The sequence below is a fragment of the Ornithorhynchus anatinus genome, chromosome 13 (assembly GCF_004115215.2).
Source record: "Ornithorhynchus anatinus isolate Pmale09 chromosome 13, mOrnAna1.pri.v4, whole genome shotgun sequence".
Lineage (NCBI taxonomy): Eukaryota > Metazoa > Chordata > Mammalia > Monotremata > Ornithorhynchidae > Ornithorhynchus > Ornithorhynchus anatinus.
The window spans coordinates 39,182,141-39,203,485 of NC_041740.1; the positions used below are offsets into that span (position 1 = coordinate 39,182,141).

General features: G+C 59.2%; 1 protein-coding gene across 1 annotated transcript; it reads left to right on the forward strand.

The window, feature by feature from the left end:
- The first annotated feature begins 5,039 nt into the window (after positions 1-5,039).
- Positions 5,040-14,050, forward strand: PCK2 (phosphoenolpyruvate carboxykinase 2, mitochondrial). The gene is made up of 10 exons (XM_029078048.2): positions 5,040-5,135; positions 8,200-8,445; positions 9,367-9,551; positions 9,658-9,861; positions 9,939-10,126; positions 10,648-10,810; positions 11,870-12,088; positions 12,948-13,085; positions 13,303-13,398; positions 13,596-14,050. Exons 1-10 carry the CDS (start codon positions 5,107-5,109, stop codon positions 14,048-14,050), a joined length of 1,923 nt encoding a protein of 640 aa, XP_028933881.1. The 5' UTR covers positions 5,040-5,106.
- The last annotated feature ends 7,295 nt before the right edge of the window (positions 14,051-21,345 follow it).

Consider the following 21,345-nt stretch of genomic DNA (forward strand, 5'->3'; position numbering starts at 1 on the left):
AAGCTCGGGCTCTATCCGCTACGCCAACTCATTTCCTGTCGGGACCATCGCGGCCCCGTTGCCTGGGCCAGACAGGAAATGAGCTGCTCCCCTTCCCCACACACCCCAGGAAGTCCAGCCCAACCCACCAGTGTTCTCGGCAGAAAACCTCTCCTTGAACCCATCCTCCCCCTCCTACATCCCTCCCCCAGCCTAGCCACAATCCGTTAAACTGGGCCCTTCGGCACCCTTATCCCACAACACCCTCCACCGGATCAAGATAGCAAAGCCTTCTGTTATCGAGGGCTCCTTCGGATAGTTATACCCCTTTTTGCACACGATTAATAATAATTGTGCTATTTCTTAAGCGCTTACTTTGTGCTAGGCACTGAATTAAGAGCTGGGGTACATACAAGCAAATCGGGTTGGACACAGTCCCTGCGCCACATGGGGCTCACAGTCTCGATCCTCGATTTACAGGTGAGGTAACTGAGGCACAGAGAAGTGAAGTGACTTGCCCAAGGTCACACAGCAGACGAGTGGCAGAGGCGGCATTAGAACCCATGACCGGCTGACTCCCAGGCCCGGGCTCTGGCCACTACGCTCTGCTGCTTCTCCGTGACAAGCAAACCCCTCTCTATTTGCCCATGTCACCCCACCACTCTACTCTGTGAGCCTCTCTCTCTCTCTCTGTTTTCCAGGCTATCTTTCTCTCCTTCATCCTTCTAGGCCCCTTTGAAGTTATAATAATAATAATGATAGTGATATTTGTTAAGCACTTATGATGTGCCGAGCGCTGTGAGAAGCGCCGGGGCAGATACACTCAGTCGGACCGGACGCAGGTCCCTGTTCCTCGTGGGGCTCGCAGTTCCAGAGGAGGGGGGAATAGGCATTTAATCTCCATTTTACAGATGAGGAAGTGAGATTCAGCTAAATGAAGTGATTTGTCTGAAGTCACTCAACAGGGTAGGTGGCGGAGCCGGGATTAGAACCCGGGTTTTCGGGTTCCCAATCCGGCTGCTCTTGCGGCTCGTCTCCACGGCTTCTCCACCCCGGGCTGACCGTCTGGCTGCTTCTCTCTATCTCAGACCCTGAGTCTCCCCTCTCCCCAGATGGCCGGGTCTCACCGACCCTCCCGACCCCCACCAAGGCCCCGTCCGACCTACATTTCCCGCCTAATCCCCTAACACCTCTTAGGGCTACCATCCCGGGGGAGTGGCCAGGGCGGGGACCTGTGGGGGGAATTAGCCAGGAGCTGTTTAAACCTGCCAGCCTCCCCCTACCCGTCCCCCATCTCACCTGCCCTCGACTCCACCCACCCTGTAGGGGGAACCGCAGGGGCAAAAGCCACCCCCGAAGACCTCCAGCTGGGGGTCAACATTCACTCCCGGCTCTTGGAGCCCTTCAGCGTCCGGTCACTTAGGCCCAGAGAGAAGCCTGGAGGAGGGACCCCTTCCCTGATCTCGTTGTTTACCGCAGGGTGGAAGGGGTTGGATGGGAGGAGGGGGTGCCTAAGCCGCCTAAAGGGGTTGGAGGAGCCGCGCTAAACAAGCTCAGGGGGATTGGAAGGATCAAGGGCTCAAACCGGGCGCCTTTAACGAGGGAAAGGACCGGCTGAGCCACCCTGGGGGTCGGTGGGGGACGGTCCGATGACCGGGGCCGGGGCCGGGGGCAGCTTGGGATGGGGGGACGAAGGGTGAGGGGCTCCTAAGGGCGCCGGGGGGAGTCCAGGATAGCCAGAGCGGGGCATTCATTCATTCCATCCTATTGATTGAGCCCTTACCGTGTGCGGAGCACTGTACTAACCACTTGGGAGAGTCTGATACAACAATGGAAACATTCCCTGCTCACAGCGAGTTTATCATTATTATTATTATTATTATTGTTATGTGGCCTGGGATCGTTTACAGTCTAGAATTCAATCATTGGATTCATTCAATCGTATGTATTGAGCACTGACTGTGTGCAGAGCACTGTATTAAGTCCCTGGGAGAGTCCAGTACAGAAATAAACATTCATTCAGTCAATCGTATTTATTGAGCACTTGCTGCGTGCAGAGCACTGTACTAAGCGCTTGGAAAGTACAATTCAGCAACAATCCCTGCCCAGTAACGGGCAGACACATTCCTCGCCCACATCGAGCTTACAGGCTGGAATTCATTCATTCGATTCATTCAGTTATATTTATTGAGTGCTTATAAGACAATAAGGGGGGGAGGCATTAATTTAAATAAATTACAGATCTAATAAATAAATTACAGCGAGCTGGGGAAGGGGCCACAAGGGTCAGAGGCGACCGTAAGCTGTAACCCTCAGCGGTTTGGTTCCAGGGTTAAAGGCAAGGATCCCAGGATGCTGAAGCAGGAATTAAATGTCTAGGGACCCTGCGGGAGCTCTCCAAATAAAACTGGAGCCCCGTGGGGGTGGGGATGGTAATAATAATAATAATAATAATAGAATGATAGCGGTATTTGATGATGATGATGGTATTTATTAAGCGCTTACTATGTGCCAAGCACTGTTCTAAAAGCTGGGGTACATACAAGGTCATCAGGTTGTCCCATGTGAGGCTCACAGCTTCAACCCCCATTTTATAGATGAGGTCACTGAGGCCCAGAGAAGCGAAGTGGCTTGTCACACAAGGTCACACAGCAGACAAGTGGCAGAGGCGGGATTAGAACCCATGTCCTCTGACTCCCAAACCCAGGTTCTCTCCACTAAGCCACACTGTTAAATGCTTATTATGTGTCAGGCTCTGGACCACGCGCCGGGACGGATACAAGCTAATGAGGTTGGACGCAGTCCCCCGTCCCACTTGGGGCTCACACCCTCAATCTTCATTTTGCAGATGAGGTAAAATGGGAGTCAGAAGGGACTTGCCCAGGGTCACAAGGCCTGAGTGTCAGAGGTGAGATTGGTACCCATGACTCCCAGGGCCGGGGGAGATCTGGACAATGAGAGCATCCAGCTCAGAGAAGCAGTGTGGAAAGAGCCCGGGCTTGGCAGTCAGAGGTCGTGGGTTCTAATCCCAACTCCGCCGCTTGTCAGCTGTGTGACTTTGGGCCAGTCCCTTCACTTCTCTGGGCCTGTGACCTCATCTGGAAAATGGGGATGAAGACTGTGAGCCCTACGTGGGACAACCTGATTACCCTGTATCTACCCCAGCGCTTAGAACAGTGCTTGGCACATAGTAAGCGCTTAACAAATATTATTACCATTATTATTATTATTATTATTATCGTGAAGAGGATGGGGCGACGGGTGGGCCGCGAGGCGACGGGCGTCCTGCCCTCTGGTGGTCACTCTCCGCTACTGCGGCCAAAGCCCTCTCGGACGCCACCCGGAACTCCTCCTTTTGTTCATTCATTCATTCGTATTTGTTGAGCGCCTCCTGTGTGCAGAGCACTGGACTAAGCGCTTGGAAAGGACAATTCGGCGACAGAGAGAGTCCATCCCTGCCCAACAACGGGCCCACAGCCTAGAAGGGGGAGACATAAGGACCTTCCTCCTCCCCCTAAAAGAGGGGAGCGTCGATGCCCCTCAACGGGACTGTGAGACGGGTCTGCCCCAAAAGTGCTCTGCACACCGTCAAAAATAAATAACAAATACGATCGAATGAATGATTGAATGAATGAATGAATGAGTGGATGACCAACAACGATGGTATTTGTTAAGCGCTTACTATGTGCCAACCACTCTTCTAAGCGCTGACAAGGTTAACAAGTCATGCATGGTTAACAGGTTGTCCCCCGGGGGACTGACAGTCTTCATCCCCATTTTACAGATGAGGTCACTGAGGCCCAGAGAAGGGAAGTGACTCGCCCCAAGTCACCCAACTGACCCGTGGCGGAACCGGGATTAGAACCCAGGTCCTTCTGACTCCCAGGCCGGGGCTCAACCTACTAGGCCACACTGCTCCTTTCGGGATTCCCCTAAGCCGGGCCCTTCCAGGAGGGAAGTTAGACTAGAGAAGTTGCGGATGACTTTTGGGGGGCCAGAGGCGGGGGGTGGGAGAACAACAATCACCCCTACCCTCGCCCTATTTCTTCCCGGGGCGGGGGGGGGTTGGTCCTCCCCACAGCACTGTGCGTATAGGTGCGTATTTATTAATCTATTTATTTTATGAATGATGTAATATATCTATAATTCTATTTATATCGATGCTATCGATGCCTATCTCCTGGTTTTGCCGTCTTCCCCCTTCTAGACCGTTAGCCCGTTGTTGGTCTCTATCGGTTGCTGAATTATACTTTCCCGGGGCTCGGTCCAGTGCTCCGCACACAGCGAGGGCTCAAGAAATACGATCGAATGATTAAATGAACGAACGAATGCTGAGCCCGTCAATCGAGGGTACGTCCTGAGCCCCGGCCGTGTGCGGAGCACTGGACTGAGCGCTTGGTCGCCAGCGGCAGGGAAGGTTGGCGGCTCTCCCGAGGAGCCGGGGCCTTCCGGACTCGTCGGACCCGCCTGCCTCCTTGTTGATTGCTCGCTTTCCACTCGTCTCCCGCTTCTTATCTTGCGGGGGCAACAGGTCCTCGGTGTTACATCATGCGGAGGGCGGGGAGGGGGAAGGCCTGGGGCGGGGCCGGGGGCCGGTCGTCGGCCGCCCGGGGGAGGGAATTGGGACTGGGGGAGGTACAGGGGATGGGACGGTCCGGGGGGGGGGGGGGGGGGTCCGAGGACCGGTCATGGGGCGGCCCGGGGGGAGGGAATTGGGTCTGGGGGAGGTACAGGGGATGGGACGGTCCCGGGGGGGTCCGAGGACCGGTCATGGGGCCGGAATTGGGTCTGGGGGAGGTACGGGGGATGGAAAGGTCCTGGGGGAGGGGACGGGGCCGGTCGTGGAGCCTCCCAGGGGAGGAGATTGGGACCGGGGGAGGGATAGGGGATGGGAGGGTCCCGGGGGGTCCCGGGAGCGGTGCCGGGCTCTGGGGGCGAAGGCCGGGGGCGTCCAGGTAAGGGGCGGGGGGCGGGGCGATCCGTCCCCTCCCCGTCCGGCCCGCCCCCTCCCCGCCTCCTTATTAAGCGCCTCCCGCCTCCTCCCGGCCATCCTGCCGCCGCTGCCCTCCTCGCCCGGGGCCCGCTCCTGCCCTGCCCTGCCCTGCCCGCGGGCACCGCCTGGGCCCCATGGCCGCCTGCTACCGCCCCGCCCTGCGGTGAGTGAGCGGGACCGGCCCGACCCTCCGTCCCTCCTTTCCCCCGACTCTCTTCCTTCCTCCTCCTCCTCCTCCTCCTCCTCCTCCAGGCGGTCCTCCCGGCCGTCGGCCGCCCCCGCTCGGTGCCGGGGGCTGGGGGCTTCTCCGCCACGTGACTCCGTGCCTGCCCCTAACTTCCTCTCCCCCCGGGCCCTCGCTCAGGCTCTCGGTGTTTCCCTGCCGCCCCCCCCCACCCCGGCCCGGCCCCCCCCCCAAGATGAGACTCCTCCTCCCCCTTCGGGGGGTCCCGGGGGATAAACAGCCCCCCATCCCCTCCTCCCTCCCCATCTTCCCCGGGCCCGGCCGGAGAGACCCGGGAGTGCGGGGGGACAGAGTGTCCCCAGGTCCCTTCCTCCCAGACCCCCCGCCCCCGAGCCCCCCGCCCCCCCCGGTCCCCCCCCGATCTACTCAGCCTTCACCTCTTCCCCTGAAGACTCCTCTCTCCAGCGCTTAGAACGGAGCTTGGCACAGAGCGAGCGCTCAACAGATACCATCGTGGTCATCCCCGGGGTGGTCGGCCTCCGGGAAGGGATGGACGGAGAGGTGGCATCTCATCAGAGCCCCCTCCCCAAAACAGTGCCCCCCGCCATCTCCTCCTTCCCATCCCTCTGAGCCCGGGCTCCTCTTCTTTTTTTCAAAAAAATCATGCAATCGCATTTACTGAGCGCTCGCTGTGTGCGGAGCACCGCACTGACTGCTTGGGAAAGTACAGTACGACAAGAAAGAGTGACGTTTAACTGATAGCGATGGTGTTCGTCAAGCGCTTACGGTGTGCCGGGCACCGTACGGAGCCGCCGGGGTGGAAACAGGCAGATCGGGTCGGTCACGGTTCCCGCCCCGCGTGGGGCTCACGGTCTCAACCCCCATTTTACAGATGAGGCGACCGAGGCACGGAGAAGTCGTTTAAATGGTGCCAGTTAAGCGCTTACTATATGCCGGGCACCGTTCTGAGCACCCGGGGAAGGAGAAACCCAGAAGGCTGGAGACCGTGAGAATGATGACTGATGAGGGTGTTTAAGGGCCAGGAACCGTTCGGAACGCTGGGGTAGATACAAGCCGATCAGGCCAGTCCCAGTTCCTGCCCCACGTGGGGCTCGCGCTCTTAATCCCCCATTTGTCAGAGGAGGGAACCGAGGCACGGGGAAGTGAAGTGACTTGCCCGAGGTCTCACTGCAGACAAGTGGCGGAGCCGGGATCGGGACCCGGGTCCTCCCCTGTCCCGGGTCCGTGCTTTAAACCCGAGGCCGCGTTGCCCCTCTGTCCCATTTTAGCGGGCGGGGCCTTGCCCGCCCCGGAGCCGGCCGCGGCGCGGGCCTGGGAGCGGGCGGGATGGCCCCGTTGCCCAGACCCGAGTCTCCCATCCCGCCTGCCCTCCCCCTGCCCTGCTGCGCCCCAGGGGTTTGATCCTGCTCGGGTCAGTCCCGGCCGCTCCGACTGCCCGGGCAGAACAAGCAGGAGGTGATTCGGGCCGGGGGGGGCACGTCCTCGGCTGTTTTCCTCCGTTCGCCAGCTGTTCCTCCACCCTCCAGCCCGGGCTCCCGGGGCGGGGGTGGACCCCACGGGGAGAATCGGAAAAAGCCGGATCACCTGCTTCCCGGGAGGGGGTTGGGGGTGGCCCAGACCGGCCTTTGCTCTCCCCCCCTGCTCCCGCTGGGCTCAGCCAATGAGGCCGTGCTTTCTCCCCCCTCCGCCCCGGGAGCCGATAGAGCCCAGGGCCTGGAGTCCAGGAGGGCGGAGAACGGGGGCCCTGCTTCTCCTCCCCCTCACCCGCCCCCCTCCTGCCGCGGAGTCCGGGGAGAGACCTGCCCCACGTGCCGGCTACGGACGCCGAGGCTGCGGGGACGCTCGCTCCTACGGGCCCAGGCGCTCAGACATCCGTCTACACGGGCGTCTACGTGCATACTTCCGCACGGGATCCTACACGGGACTCAGACGTGCTTCCACAGGGGCGTCGGTGAACTTCCACGCGGGCCTCAGACGTGTTTCCACACGGACGCCCACGGACTCCCGCTTCCGATCCCCCATGGGACCCGGACACGCTTCCACGTGGGCACCCGCGTCTCTCCGCCCGGGATCTCACGTGGGACTCGGACGGGCTTCCGCGGGGCCCTCACCTAATAATAATGGCGATGGCATTTGTTAAGCGGTTACTGCGTGCCAGGCGCCGTACCAAGCGCTGGGGTGGGTACGAACAAATGGGGTTGGACACGGTCCCCGTCCGACGTGGGGTTCACGGTCTCAATCCCCATTTTACAGAGGAGGCTCGGGGAAGTGAAGTGACTTACCTGAGGTCACACAGCAGGCGAGTGGCAGAGCTGGGGTTAGACCCCAGGACCTTCTGACTCCCAGCCCCGTGCTCTACCCACTGAGCCACGCCGCGTCTCATGCGGGCCTGCTCCTAGGCAGCGCGGCTCAGTGGAAAGAGCCCGGGCTTGGGAGTCAGAGGTCATGGGTTCGAATGCCGGCCCCGCCACTCCTCAGCTGTGTGACTGCGGGCAAGTCACTTAGCTTCTCTGTGCCTCGGTTCCCTCATCTGTAAAATGGGGATTAACCGGGAGCCTCCCCCGGGACAACCTGATGACCCTGTATCTACCCCAGTGCTTAGAACAGTGCTCTGCACAGAGTAAGCGCTTAACAAATACCAACATTATTATCATTATTATTATTATTCTGGCTCTGGAGGGCCATCGCTGACCGTCCGGCCTACTTCCTTGGCTGCCCGCTTCCCAGGGGAGGTCACAAGGCCTACGTCCTTCCACCGCAAAGCCCGAGCCCCACCCTCCGGTCCGCCGCCCACAGCCTAAACGGCTCCGTGACCGCCCGCGTGTCGCCCCACACTGTACGGTCAGTTTGTTGCGGGCAGGAAACGTGTCTCTTTATTGTTCCTTTGTCCTCTCCCAAACGCTTAGCCCAGTGCTCTGTCAGCAGGAAGCGCTCAATAAAGACGACTGACTGACCGACCGACCACGTAGCCAACCCCCCGGTCCCACTGCCCACCCACTCACTGCCCCCTCCTCCCCCTCAGGCTGCGCTGGCGTGGACTGTGCCCCTGGGGCGGCGTCCCAAGCCGGGGCACTCATGCTCTCCGGGTGGTCAGCGGCGACCTGGGCCGGCTGCCCGGCGGCGTTCGGGACTTTGTGGAGCGCAGTGCCCGTCTGTGCCAGCCGGAGGGGATTCACATCTGTGACGGGAGCGAGGCCGAGAATGCGGCCACGCTGGCTCTGCTGGAGAGCCAAGGCCTCGTCCGCCGCCTCCCCAAGTATGACAACTGGTGAGTCCTCGGGTTGGCCGGGGCGGCGGGTGGGGGGCAAGAACAGGGCGAGGGGGAGTGGAGGAGGGCAAGGGGTGGGTGCCCGTGCGCTTGGACCCTTAACCGAGACCACCCGATTTCTGATTTAGTGGGACCAGCCAGTGAGCGAGACCAGCAGTAATTATTATTATTAATTATTGGGGCATCTAAGCGCTTACTATGCGCCAACCTCTGTTCTAAGCCCTGAGGTATCATTACTATTATCGAGTGCCGTCGAGTCATTTCCCCTTCACGGCTACTCTAAGCACCGAGGTAGATATAAATTAATCGGGATGGACACAGTCCCTGTCCCACAGGGGGCTGACGCTCTTAATCCCCATTTTACAGACGAGGCAACCGAAGCCCAGAGAATAACAATGATAAATGCGGTTAAGGGCTTAATAAATTAATAAATTTAAGCGCCTACTGTGTGCCGAGCGCTATATTAAGCGCTGGAGTGGACACACGCCAATTGGGTTGGACGCAGTCCCTGTCCCCCATGGGGCTCGCCGTCTTAATCCCCACTTTACGTTCACTCGGTCGTATTTATCGAGCGCTTACTCTGTGCCGAGCACTGTACTAAGCGCTTCCCTCATCTGTTACCTTGGCAGATGAGGTAACTGAGGTTCAGAGAAGTGAAGTGACTTGCCCACGGTCACCCAGCAGACAAGTGGTGGAGCCGGGGTTAGAACCCAGGTCCTTCCGACAGCCTGGCCCGGGCTCTGGCCTCTAGGCCACGCCGCGGATCCCGGGGGAAGCTGGCCGGGGTGGGGAGACGGGGGAAAAGGGTGCCGTGGGCCAGGGCCCGGTGGAAGATGAGTTCCGGTGTGTTTGTACCGCGCGGGGAGGGGATCTGGGGGTCTCCCGCCCTCCGGGCCCTGAGCCGCCCCGTCCCTCCCCCAGCTGGCTGGCCCGCACGGACCCCAAAGATGTGGCCCGAGTGGAGAGCAGGACCGTGATAGTGACCGAATCCCAGCGGGACACGGTACCCATCCCCGTGGACGGCGCCCGGGGGCAGCTGGGCAACTGGATGTCCCCGGCCGAGTTCCAGAGAGCCCTGGACGAGAGATTCCCCGGCTGCATGAGGGGTAACCCCGGCGGGACCCCGGGGGGCGGGGGGAGGGGAGCCGGAGGCCCCCCGAGGCCAGCCCCCACCGGCCGACCCCTGACCCCGGCCGGCCGCCCTCCCCGCAGGCCGCACCATGTACGTGCTCCCGTTCAGCATGGGCCCGGTGGGCTCGCCGCTGTCCCGCGTCGGGGTGCAGCTCACGGACTCGCCCTACGTGGTGGCCAGCATGCGCATCATGACCCGCCTCGGGGACCCCGTGCTGCGAGCCCTCGGCGACGGCCCCTTCGTCAAATGCCTGCACTCGGTGGGACGGCCGCTGCCCCTGGAAGGTGAGCCCGGCCCCCGCCCTCCGCCCCGCCGAGGCTCCGCGGCGGAGACCCCCCCGTGACCCGCTCCCTCCGCCCAGGGGAGCTGGTGAACCAGTGGCCGTGCAACCCCGAGAAGACCCTCATCGGGCACGTGCCGGACCGGCGGGAGATCGTCTCCTTCGGCAGCGGCTACGGCGGTAACTCCCTGCTGGGCAAGAAGTGCTTCGCGCTGCGCATCGCTTCCCGGCTGGCCCGCGACGAGGGCTGGCTGGCCGAGCACATGCTGGTGAGGGCGGGACCCGGGGCGGGCCCCCGGCGGGGCCACGCGGCCGCCCGGCCCGCGGCACCTGTGGCGTGGCACCGGGAGGTGGGGCGGTTCTCGGAACAGACTTCCCGGTAAACACCTGGGCCGGGGGAATTCCCAGCCCTGGGCCCGTCCCCTCCTCCTTCTCCCCACCCCCGTAGTCCAGGGCCCAGCCCCTGCCCCTCCTCCCCCTTCCCCGTCCCACTAGCCGAGAAGCACTCACTTCTCCGTGCCTCGGTTACCTCATCCGTAAAAGGGGGAATAAGACCGTGAGCCTCACGTGGGACAACCCGATTACCTTGTAACTACCCCCGCGCTTAGAATAGTGCCTGGCACATGGTAAGCGCTTAACGAATACCGTAATAATAATGATCATCGCCCAGGGCCCAGCCCCTGCCCCCCTCCCTCCCCGCCCTCCCACAGCCGTTTCCAGGGCACATCCCCTTCCCCTTCCTGTCCCAAAGCCTGGTAGTGGCCCTGACTGCCCCCTCACCGCCCCCCAGATCCTGGGCATCACCAGCCCCGCGGGGAAGAAGCGCTACGTGGCCGCCGCCTTTCCCAGCGCCTGCGGCAAGACCAACCTGGCCATGATGCGCCCGGCGCTGCCCGGCTGGAAGGTGGAGTGCGTGGGCGACGACATCGCCTGGATGCAGTTCGACGATGACGGTCGGAGAGCGAGAGGGGCCCAGTGCCCTCACCTAAGCCCACGGTCCCTCCTTCCCAATCACCCAGTCGGGCAGTATTTACTGCGCGCTCACTCTGTGCAGAGCACTGGACTGAGCTCTTGGAAGAGTCGCAGTCGGCCAATCGGTCAATCCTATTTATCGAGCACTTACCCTGTGCAGAGCACTGTATCGCTACGACTACTCGTAATAATAATTAAGGTATTTGTTTAAGCGCTTACTGTGGGCCAGGCACCGTTCTGAGCACCGGGGTAGATACAAGATAATCGCGTTGGACACGGTCCCTGTCCCACGTAGCGCTCACCGTCTTAATTCCCCTTTTACCGATGAGGGAACCGAGAAGCAGAGAAGTCAAGTGACTTGACCAAGGTCACACAGCACTCAAGAGAAGGAGCCAGGATTAGAACCGCCCGGGGGAGTACATTACAACAATAAACGGAAACGTTCCCTGCCCACACTGTAAGTTGCCCGCCCTCGAGGAGTTTACGATCGACTCGTTGCGGGCACGGAACGTGTCTGTTGTTGGACTGTACTCTCCCAAGCGCTTCCAACGGTGCCTTGCACACAGTAAACGCTCAATAGATACGACTGAACGAACGAATGAATGGTCGGAGCGGGGTGGAGAGGTTGCCGAAGTAAATCACAAGCAGGAGGAAGCCGTGGAGTTTAAGGATGTGTACATAATTGCTGGGAGTCGAGGGGGGAGGGGTTCCCAGGTGGCCGAAGTGGCGACGGGAGAGAGCCGGACGGATTTCTCCTCCGGGGCCCATTCCCGGCCCACCCTCGGTTTTCCAGAAGTGACCCAGGGCTCCAGCCGGGATCCGGTCGGAAATTCCCCGCGAAATCCATTAGTCCTAAGATAGATCCCCGCTGGACCCCTGGGGTTCCCGTGGTTTTCGGGGGTGCCCGCCCATCGACTCTCCCCTCCGGGAACGGCGTCTTCCCGCTGCCCCGGCCTCTCCCTTCCCCCCGGCCCCGGACGGAGCCAAAGCTCCCTCCTCCCGGCCTGGCCGGCTCACGTCCCGCCCCCTCCTCCGCCCAGGCCGCCTCCGCGCCATCAACCCCGAGAACGGCTTCTTCGGCGTGGCCCCCGGCACCTCGGCCACCACCAACCCCAACGCCATGGCCACCATCAGCCGCAACACGCTCTTCACCAACGTGGCGGAGACCAGCGACGGCGGGGTCTACTGGGAGGGCATCGACCAGCCCCTGACCCCCGGGGTCACCGTCACCTCCTGGCTCGGCAGGCCCTGGAAACCCGGTGAGGGGCGAGGAGGCGGCCGGCAGCCCCCGCCGCGGTTCCGGGGCCTCCTCCTCCGAGTTGGGCTGTCTCCCCCTCCCCGAGAGGTCAGCCCGGCCGGGCCCCAGTCCCGGCCTGGATAATAACCGTTCATTGCCTCAAACGCAGTCATTAAGTCTCTCGGCCTTCCTGCCGAGCCGTGATCATCCCGGCGTCTTTGGATTTTCCCACGCGGGCAGTTCCCAATCCCTCCATTATACCCGCCCTCCCACCCCGCTGGCCCCTCTCTCAGTCGCCTGCTTGTCTCAGCCGCTCTGACCACCGAACCGGGCTCGACCCTCCCGTCGGGGCTCCGGTCGAAGCTGGAAGAATCTCCCCGAGGCCCATTAGTCTTCCCTGGTTGGTTTTCTGGTATTTGTTACTACGTGAAAGGCACTGTACTGAACGCTGAAGTAGGTCCAAACTAGGCGGCTTGGACACAGCCACATGGGTCTCACATTCTTAACCCCCATTTTCCAGATGAGGGAACTGAGGGCCAGGGAGGTGAAGTGACTTGCCCCAGGTCCCACGGTGGAGCCGGGCTTAGACCCCCGGGCCCTTTGACTCCCAGGCTCTTGGTTCATCCACTTGGCCACGCTGCTTCTCTCTGTCTTAAAATGGATCCCTGCTTCCCAACCCGACTCACCAAGCATCCTTGGGGAATGTAGAAACTGAGGCACACAGAGATGACGTGACCCCGGACCTCCACCGGTCGGGCCCAGCGCTCGCCTGTGGGACCCGTTTGACTTCTGGCCGAGGGGCGGGGGTTGCAGAATGGCGGTGGGAGCCAGGGTGACGCCGCCTGTCTGTCTGTCCGTCTCTCCCTCCCTCCTGGCGGCAGGTGACAAGGAGCCCTGCGCCCACCCCAATTCCCGTTTCTGTGCCCCGGCCCGTCAGTGCCCAATCATCGACCCTGCCTGGGAGGCTCCCGAGGGGGTCCCCATCGACGCCATCATCTTCGGGGGCCGCAGGCCCAAAGGTGAGTCTCGAGACGTATCGGGGAACTGCATCCGGGTTGGGCGCGAGGTGGGGGGCCCTCCCCGACCCTGGGGGAGGGCACTTTGGCTAGGATGGGAAGTCCGGTTCCATGATGGCATCTACCCCCAGGGGAAAGGGCAGGGACTGGGGCGAGAGAGGAGGGTGGGCAGCGAGGGGCTCGGAGGGGCGGGCCGTGACGGGGCCGCTTGACTCCCCAGGGGTGCCCCTGGTGTACGAGGCCTTCAATTGGCGCCACGGCGTCTTCGTGGGCAGTGCCATGCGTTCCGAGTCCACCGCTGCAGCGGAGCACAAAGGTGAGTCCCCGGCCCGGCCCCGGCCCCCTCGCCCAGCCCCCTGCACGGCCCAAAATGACGTAGGGCCTGGCCCGAGCCCTCGCCTCCAAACCCCTTCCGGTCGGCCCATCCCCCAGGCCTCGTCCCCCGGGGCCGCCCCCACGACCCCCTCATCCCCCCCATTCCCCTGCCAACGAGACCCCCGACCCCTCCCCCAGGGAAGACCATCATGCACGACCCCTTCGCCATGCGGCCCTTCTTCGGCTACAACTTCGGGCGCTACCTGGAGCACTGGCTGAGCATGGAGGGGCGGCGGGGGGCCCGGCTCCCCCGCATCTTCCACGTCAACTGGTTCCGGCGGGACGCGGAGGGCCGCTTCCTGTGGCCGGGCTTCGGGGAGAACGCCCGCGTGCTGGAGTGGATCTGCCGGCGCCTGGAGGGCGAGGAGAGCGCCCGCGAGACGGCCGTGGGCCTGGTGCCCCGGGACGGCGCCCTGAACCTGCAGGGCCTGGGGCCCGTCGACGTGGATGAGCTCTTCTCGCTGCCGCGGGAGTTCTGGCAGCAGGAGGTGCGGGACGTCCGCCGGTACCTCAGCGAGCAGGTCAACCGGGACCTGCCCCGCGAGGTGCTGGCCGAGCTGGAGGCCCTGGAGGACCGGGTGCGCCGGATGTGAGCCGGGGGCGGCCTGGGGGGAGGTGGGGACGGGAGGAAGGGAGGGGAGAGGGGGACGCCTGGCCGGCGACTCGACAATAAGAGGTACTCGTCCGTTTTACGTGGCGTCTTGGTGTGGTTTTGCTTCCCGGCCCCTGGCCTGGCTCCTCGTGCCTCAGTGGCTGGCAGGGGTGGGGTGAGGGGGGCGGGGTCGCCGCTGAGGGAGCGGCTGCCCATCTCGCTCACCCCCAATTCCCCAGTGCCTCCCTCTGTCCCCGTCTCCCAGCATGTCACCGAGCATCCAACGGGACCGTCTGGCTCTCTTGCCCTTTTGGTCCCGTCGGTCGGCGGGAGGATCCCTGTTTTCGTTCTAAGACTAGTTCCCTTCCCTCTCAGGGGGTCGACAGCACCCTGGGGGGAGTATAAAGCCCGAGGAGGCGGAGGTGAGCCCTGACTCCGACTTCTAATCACTCCTCCAAACCGGCTCCCGCCGGCGGCCCCGCGGCCCAAACAGCGCTCGGGACTGAACCCTCCTTTAATTAATTACGGCATTTATTAAGCGCGGGTCATGTCCCCAGGGAGACGGGAGTTCACGAGACACTGTCCGCCTCGGGACTCGTAATTTATCTCATCCCCCTTTTACAGCTGTGGAAACCGACCCAGAGGGGTGAATGAGTGCCCTAGGTCACTCGGGCTGGTAAGCTGAGACTTGAACTCTGGTCTTCTTCCTACCGGTCCCGTGCTCTTTCCAGTCTCCTCAGTTTCGACTTTATTGCTCTTTCTCAATAAGCGTGACCATCTCCGGGGGTGGAAACGGGGCACGCAGCCATCCCGTGATCACACCCTTCCTCTCAGCAGTCCGTCGTAGCCAAGAAGACGGGTCCCCTGAGGGTCCCTCCGGCCCCGGGGTTCGGGGGGACCCGGGATGGGGGAAAGAATCTTGGGGACAGGGTGGGCTGGGCCACATTTCGGTGTTGTTCCCACCCGAGTCTCCACTTCAGGGAACCCCTCCCTGACCCTCGTCGAGAGTTCCTTCATTCGGTCATATTTATCGAGCCCTTACTGTGTGCAAAGCACTGTACTGAACCCTTGAGAGGTCTCATCCGCGCCCGCTCCTTCCGTCAAATAGCGGGCTCTGACTCTGTTTACACCCAGTGACTTCTCAACTACCCTTCTCGCCTCTATCAATCAACAGGCCTTGACCTAATAGGAATAACGGTACCGGTTAAGCGCTTACTCTGTGCCAAGCACTGGCCGTGACCTAATAATACCAACTTTGGATTACTCTACTTGTAAAGCACTGTACTAAACGCTGGGGTAGATTCAAGCTGAACGCAGTCCCTGTTTCCTTCAAGGTCAAAGCGAGGGGGAAAATAAGTATCAAGCCCCCGTTTTACAGATGAGGAAACTGAGGTTCAGAGAAGGGAAGTGACTTAGCCTTGGGGTCACGCAGCAGGCAGGTGGCAGAACTAGTCGATTCCGGCCCCGGGCTCCTTGTTCCCTGCACCGTTGCCCTGATGGTGGATTGGACACAGAGGTGGCTCTCGGAGAACCCCGTGGCTCCTTAGTGCTGCTGCCCAGTAGGAAGGGGTAGGGGGGCTCGGAGGGGAGGAAAGGAGAAGATCCCCCGCAGGAACAAGAGAATTCCCAAGGGCTTCCACCCTCAGCCACATTTCCAGTCAGGAAAGACCCAGAAACGGGGAGAGAGACCCCGAATGCGATGAAATAACAGTGCTTGGCACATAGTAAGCGCTTAACGAATACTATAGTTCTTATTATTATCAAAAGTCTGGCTACCATCACCGCCGTCTTCGCCTCTGCCATCCTGGTGCTGGGCAGGGTGAGGGAATTATGGAATAACGACAACCCTGGCATTTGTTAAGGGCTTTACTACGTGCCGACCACTCTCCTAAGCGCTGGGGTGGATACCATAAAATGCCATTTGAAAAAAAAAAGGCTGATTTAGAGACAAATGACAACATGACGAGAAAAAGAGGAAAGATCGGGCGAGAGCCGGGAGGAGAGGCAGGACGGAGGGGAGAAAGAGCGGCCTCTCTATCCTCAGGTGAAACCCTCGCGTTCCCGGTCGTCTGGTCTGTCTGGGTGTCTTAGTTGGGCTTCTCCTCGTCGGCCACGGCTCTGACCTTCCCCCAGAGGAAGGCTTCTTTCTTGGCCGAGACGCTTTCGGGCCGTTTGGTTCCGACCTTGTACTCTGCCCCTCCAATCCTCCATTTCAGTGGAATTGCGGGCTCTGGGCGGAGGGGACAGAATGAACGTTCATCACGAGACTGACCGATGACCCGCCTACCAGCCAGTCGGCTACGGACCTGCGGGGCGGAAAAAAATCAATCGATCGGTGGTGTTCATTGTGCGTTACCCTGGGCGGAGCACCGAACTAAGCGCTTGGGAGAGCACCCGACGACGGAGTTGGTAGCGACGTCTCCCGCCCGCGACGACTTCATGTTCTAGAGGCCCGACAGAGGGATCCAAGGGTCAGAGGGGGCCGCAGGCTGCAACCCTCGGTAGTTTGGTCCCCGGGTTAGAGAAAAGCAAGCAGGATCCCAGGTTGCCCAAGCAGGAATGGAACATTTACGGACCCCGAGGTAGCTCTCCACACACACCTGGACCCCCGGGGGGAACGACGGTGGTAATAATAATAATAATGGTGGTGTCTGTTAGGCGCTTACTATGCTCCAGGAGGCTTGAGCGCTGGGGTGGATACCGGCTAATGAGGTTGGACACGGCCCCGTCCCACCCGGTGCTCACACTCTCAATCCTCACTTTACAGACGAGGTAACCGAGGCCCAGGGAAGGGTAGCGACTTGCCCGAGGTCCCGCAGCAGACGAGTGGCAGAGGCGGGATTAGAACCCATGACTTTCTGGCTCCCAGGCCCGGGCTCTATCCCCTGTGCCCCGCTGCTGGTCATGGAGGAATGTAGAGGATGGAAAATGAGAGGATGCAGCAGAGATGAAACCGATGGACTGCAAGGAGATGGGGGTCTCTTAGGGTCCACCATCTCTGGTCTTGGAAGACGGTGAAATTTCCCCGTGAGGGAATGTAAGATCAAGAAGGCCAACGAGGTCTACAAAAGGCCGTCAATCCATCGAGGGTTTACTGTGCTAAGCGCTCGTCCCTTGTCTCGGTCGATGTTTGCGAGGCTTGGCCTGGTTCTGCCCATTCATCTATACCAGGAAAAGTATACATCTGCCACAGACCCGAGATGGCATATTCATTCTATAGTATCTATTGAGCGCTTGCTATGTGCAGAGCACTGTACTGGTCGCTTGGAATGTACAGTTGGGCACAGATAGAGACAAGCCCTGCCCAATGATGGGCTCACAGGCATAGCCTCAGTAAAAAAAAAAAAAAATCAGTCAATCCATCGGTCATATTTATAATAATAATAATGTTGGTATTTGTTAAGCACTTACTATGTGCAGAGCACTGTTCTAAGCGCTGGGGAAGATACAGGGTCATCCGGTTGTCCCACCTGAGGCTTACAGTTAATCCCCATTTTACAGATGAGGGAACTGAGGCCCAGAGAAGTGAAGTGACTTGCCCACAGTCACCCAGCTGACAAGTGGAGGAGTTGGGATTTGAACCCATGACCTCTGATTCCCAAGCCCAGGCTCTTGCCACTGAGCCGTGCTGCTTCTCCTATTATCTATTTATCAAGTTCTTATAATAATAATGATGGTATTCGTTAAGCGCTTACTATGTGCCAAGCACTGTTCTAATCACGTGCAGAGTCCTGTACTAAGCGCATAGCCTCAGTGGAAAAAAAAAAAATCAATTTATCAGTCGTATCGATTGAGCGTTTACTACATGTAGAGCCCAGCTAAATATAGGACTGAGAGTTAGTGTTCTTGTCTAGGCTCCAACCACTTATGTGCTGTGGGTCCTTGGGCTTTAACTTCTCTGTAGCTCAGTTTACCCATCTGTAAAATGGGGATAAAATATTCATTCTCCCTCTCAGGCTGTGAGGCCCCCACTAAATACGATCGCTGTTATACTGGGCATTCGTGTAGCTGTGTATATTCTGTGTGACCGTGGGCAAGTCGCTTCACTTCTCTGTGCCTCAGTTATCTCATCTGTCAAATGGGGATTGAGACCGTGAGCCTCACGAGGGACAACCTGATCACCCTGCATCTCCCCCAACGCTTAGAACAGCGCTCCGCACGTAGTAAGCGCTTAACAAATACCCACATTCTTCTTCTTCTTATTAAATGGACATCCGGTTAACGTGTTGTGATTATTTGCAAAGAATGTTTACTTTGGTCACCCCGTGAAAGCCTGAGCGGGCCTCTCATGCTTCTTTTGGACTTTCCCAAGAGCTTGGCACGGTCCCGGGAGCCCGGCGACGCTCAATAAATACAGTCACTGCTACCAAGGTTTAGGATGTGGGATCGAGGCGGCCGTGAGCTACGTGATCTCGGGCCCCGGACGGTGGAGGGAACGGAGTTGGTTCCATGCGCGAAATTTCCGTCCTGGCTGCTGCTCTCCTTCTTGGCAAGCATCTCTCGCCTCGAGCTCTCTACCTACCGTCGTGCTCGGAGAAAAGCGGTCTAGTGTCGGTGGAAAACGACTCTGGGAAATCGGACAGGATGCTTTTTTAAATTCATTTATTTGTTCGTTCAGTCGTATTTACTGAGCGCTTGACCTGTGCGCAGGGCACTGTACTAAACGCTTGGAAAGTACAGTTGGACAGCAGATAGAGACAAGCCCTACCCAGCAACGGGCTCACGGTCTAGAAGGGGGGGAGACAGACCACCAAACCAATCAAAACAAGTAGACGGGCATCAACAGCATCGATATCAATAAATAGAATTATAGGTATATGCACATCGTTAATCAAATAAAAATAATAAATAGGTACATATTCATTTATTCGATCGTATTTATTGAGCGCTTACTGTGTTCCGAGCACCCTACTAGGCGCTTAGGGGGAATACAATCTAATAATAAGCACACACAATGATCTTTTATAGTTTGGGGGGAAGCAGACATTAATATGAATAAACAAATAAATTACAAAAATTAAATAAATCACAAATATGTACATAAGTACATAGAGTATGTAGAGAAGCAGCGTGGCTCAGTGGAAAAAGCCCGGGCTCGTGAGTCAGAGGTTGTGGGTTCTAATCCCGCTCCGCCACTTGTCAGCTGTGTGACTTTAGGCAAGCCAATTCACTTCGCTGTGCCTCAGTTCCCTCGTCTGTCAAATGGGATGAAGACTGGGAGCCCCACGGAGGACAACCTGATGACCCTGTATCTCCCCCAGCGCTTAGAGCAGCGCTCTGCACATAGTAAGCGCTTAACAAATACCAACATTATCGTTATTATTATTATCTCTGAGTTTTCTGCCCCCTTCTTGGTGTTGCCTGCCCTCCGACGGAGATCCGGATGGAGCTTGCGGGAGGCAGAAGTCTAATCCGACCCTTGAAATAATCAACTTGACCATATTTAGCCCAAGGGAGAGCATGGGGAGCGGAGGGTTTAGAACGGCCTTAATGCGTGTGCAGATAAGACGGTTGGCGGGAAGGCGCTAGAGGAGAATGCACTGGGGTAGGACAACGGGAAGAACTTCCCCCAATTCTTTGACGTGAAGAGGGGACCCTGCGATCCTGGGGATGCTCTTCCCTCGCACCCCCTTTGCGGATAGGGTGAGGGGCGGCTGCCTGCTCAAAGCGGGGAACACCGCGGGGGCCGGGGAGACCCCCGGGGGACACTCGAGCTGGAGTCGGCTCCTTCCTTCATTGGCTCATTCAGATGCATTTATGGAGCTCGTTTATGGACATGGGTTCTAATCCTGGCTCCTCCCCTGGTCCGCTGTGTGACCTCGGGCGAGTCGCTTCACTTCTCCGGGCCTCGGTTCCCTCATCTGCAAAATGGGGATTGAGACCGCGAGCCCGGTGGGGGACGGGGACTGCGTCCACCCCGCTTTGCTTGTTCCCACTTAGTTCAGTGCTTGGCACATAGTAAGCACTTTACAAATACCATTATTATCATGATTACCGTGCGGCACCCTTCAACAACAAACGGACACATTTCCCGCCCACACGACCTCAGTCTTGAGGACAAGCTCCTGTGGTTGGGAAGGTCGGCGGGGGGCTCCGTCCCAGAGGCAGAGCGATACCCCGGGGGAGGAAAAGGATCCGGCCCGACCTGCGGGACCTTCCCCGCACCCTGAACCCCAATCCCCGGGGTCTCCCGGTGTCCCACCCCCAGGGGATCTCCCCCCTGCCCTAGATCCGGGCTTGTTGGCTCAGCAGGTCGGGCATGGAGGAAGGGGAGACTTCGCCCCGGACTCCAGGAACGTGGCAGAGCCCGGCCTTGGCCCCGCGGCCCGGTTACACGTTAACCCGGCGGAGAGAGACCGGGGTCCCGGCCCGGACCTCAGGGGCGGTTAGAGGGGGAGGAATGCCCGGGCCCGGGGGCCGTCTACAAACGACGGGGTGCAAAGGGAGGGAGGGAGATTCCGAAGGGCGGGACTGTTGGGGGACCCCCCCCCCCCCACACACACATATAAAGCCCGAGGAACGAGGTGGGACCGGACTGCGGGGGACTAAATAATAATTATTATTATAATGGTACTTGTTAAGTGCTTACTCTGTGCCCCGCACTGTTCATTCATTCATTCATATTTACTGAGAGCTTCCAGTGTGCAGAGCGCTGTATTTAGCGCTTGGGTAATAATAATAATAATAATAATTATGGCATCTGCTAAGCGCTTACTAGGTGCAAAGCACTGTTCTAAGCGCTGGGGTAGAGAAGCAGGGTGGCTCAGCGGAAAGAGCCCGGGCTTGGGGGTCACTGGTCATGGGTTCAAATCCTGGCTCAGCCACTTGTCAGCTTGGTGACTTGGAGCAAGTCACTTAACTTCTCTGTGCCTCAGTGACCCCATCTGTACAATGGGGATGAAGACTGTGAGTCCCACGTGGGACAACCTGATTACCCTGTATCTACCCCAGCGCTCAGAACAGTGCTTTGCACATACTAAGTGCTTAACAAATGCCATTATTATTATTATTATTATACAAGGTAATGAGATTGTCCCACGTAGGACTCACAGTCTTCATCCCCATTTTCCAGATGAGGTCACTGAGGCCCAGAGAAGTGAAGTGACTTGCCCAAGGCCACCCTGCTGACAAGTGGCGGAGCCGGGATTAGAACCCACGACCTCTGCCCCCCAAGCCCGGCCTCTTTCGGCTAAGCCGCTGCTCATTAAGTGCTTACTATGTCCCAAGCACCGTTCTAAGCGGTCGGTACAGTGCCTGGCACGTAGTAAGCACTTAGGAAATATCATCATAATCATA

Excerpts from the sequence above, each read along its gene's own strand:
- PCK2 (XM_029078048.2), top strand. The coding sequence starts at position 5,107 with ATGGCCGCCTGCTACCGCCCCGCCCTGCG. Across the intron at positions 9,552-9,657 it reads ATTCCCCGGCTGCATGAGGG|GCCGCACCATGTACGTGCTC; the intron begins GTAACCCCGGCG and ends CCCTCCCCGCAG. Across the intron at positions 12,089-12,947 it reads CGGCAGGCCCTGGAAACCCG|GTGACAAGGAGCCCTGCGCC; the intron begins GTGAGGGGCGAG and ends TCCTGGCGGCAG.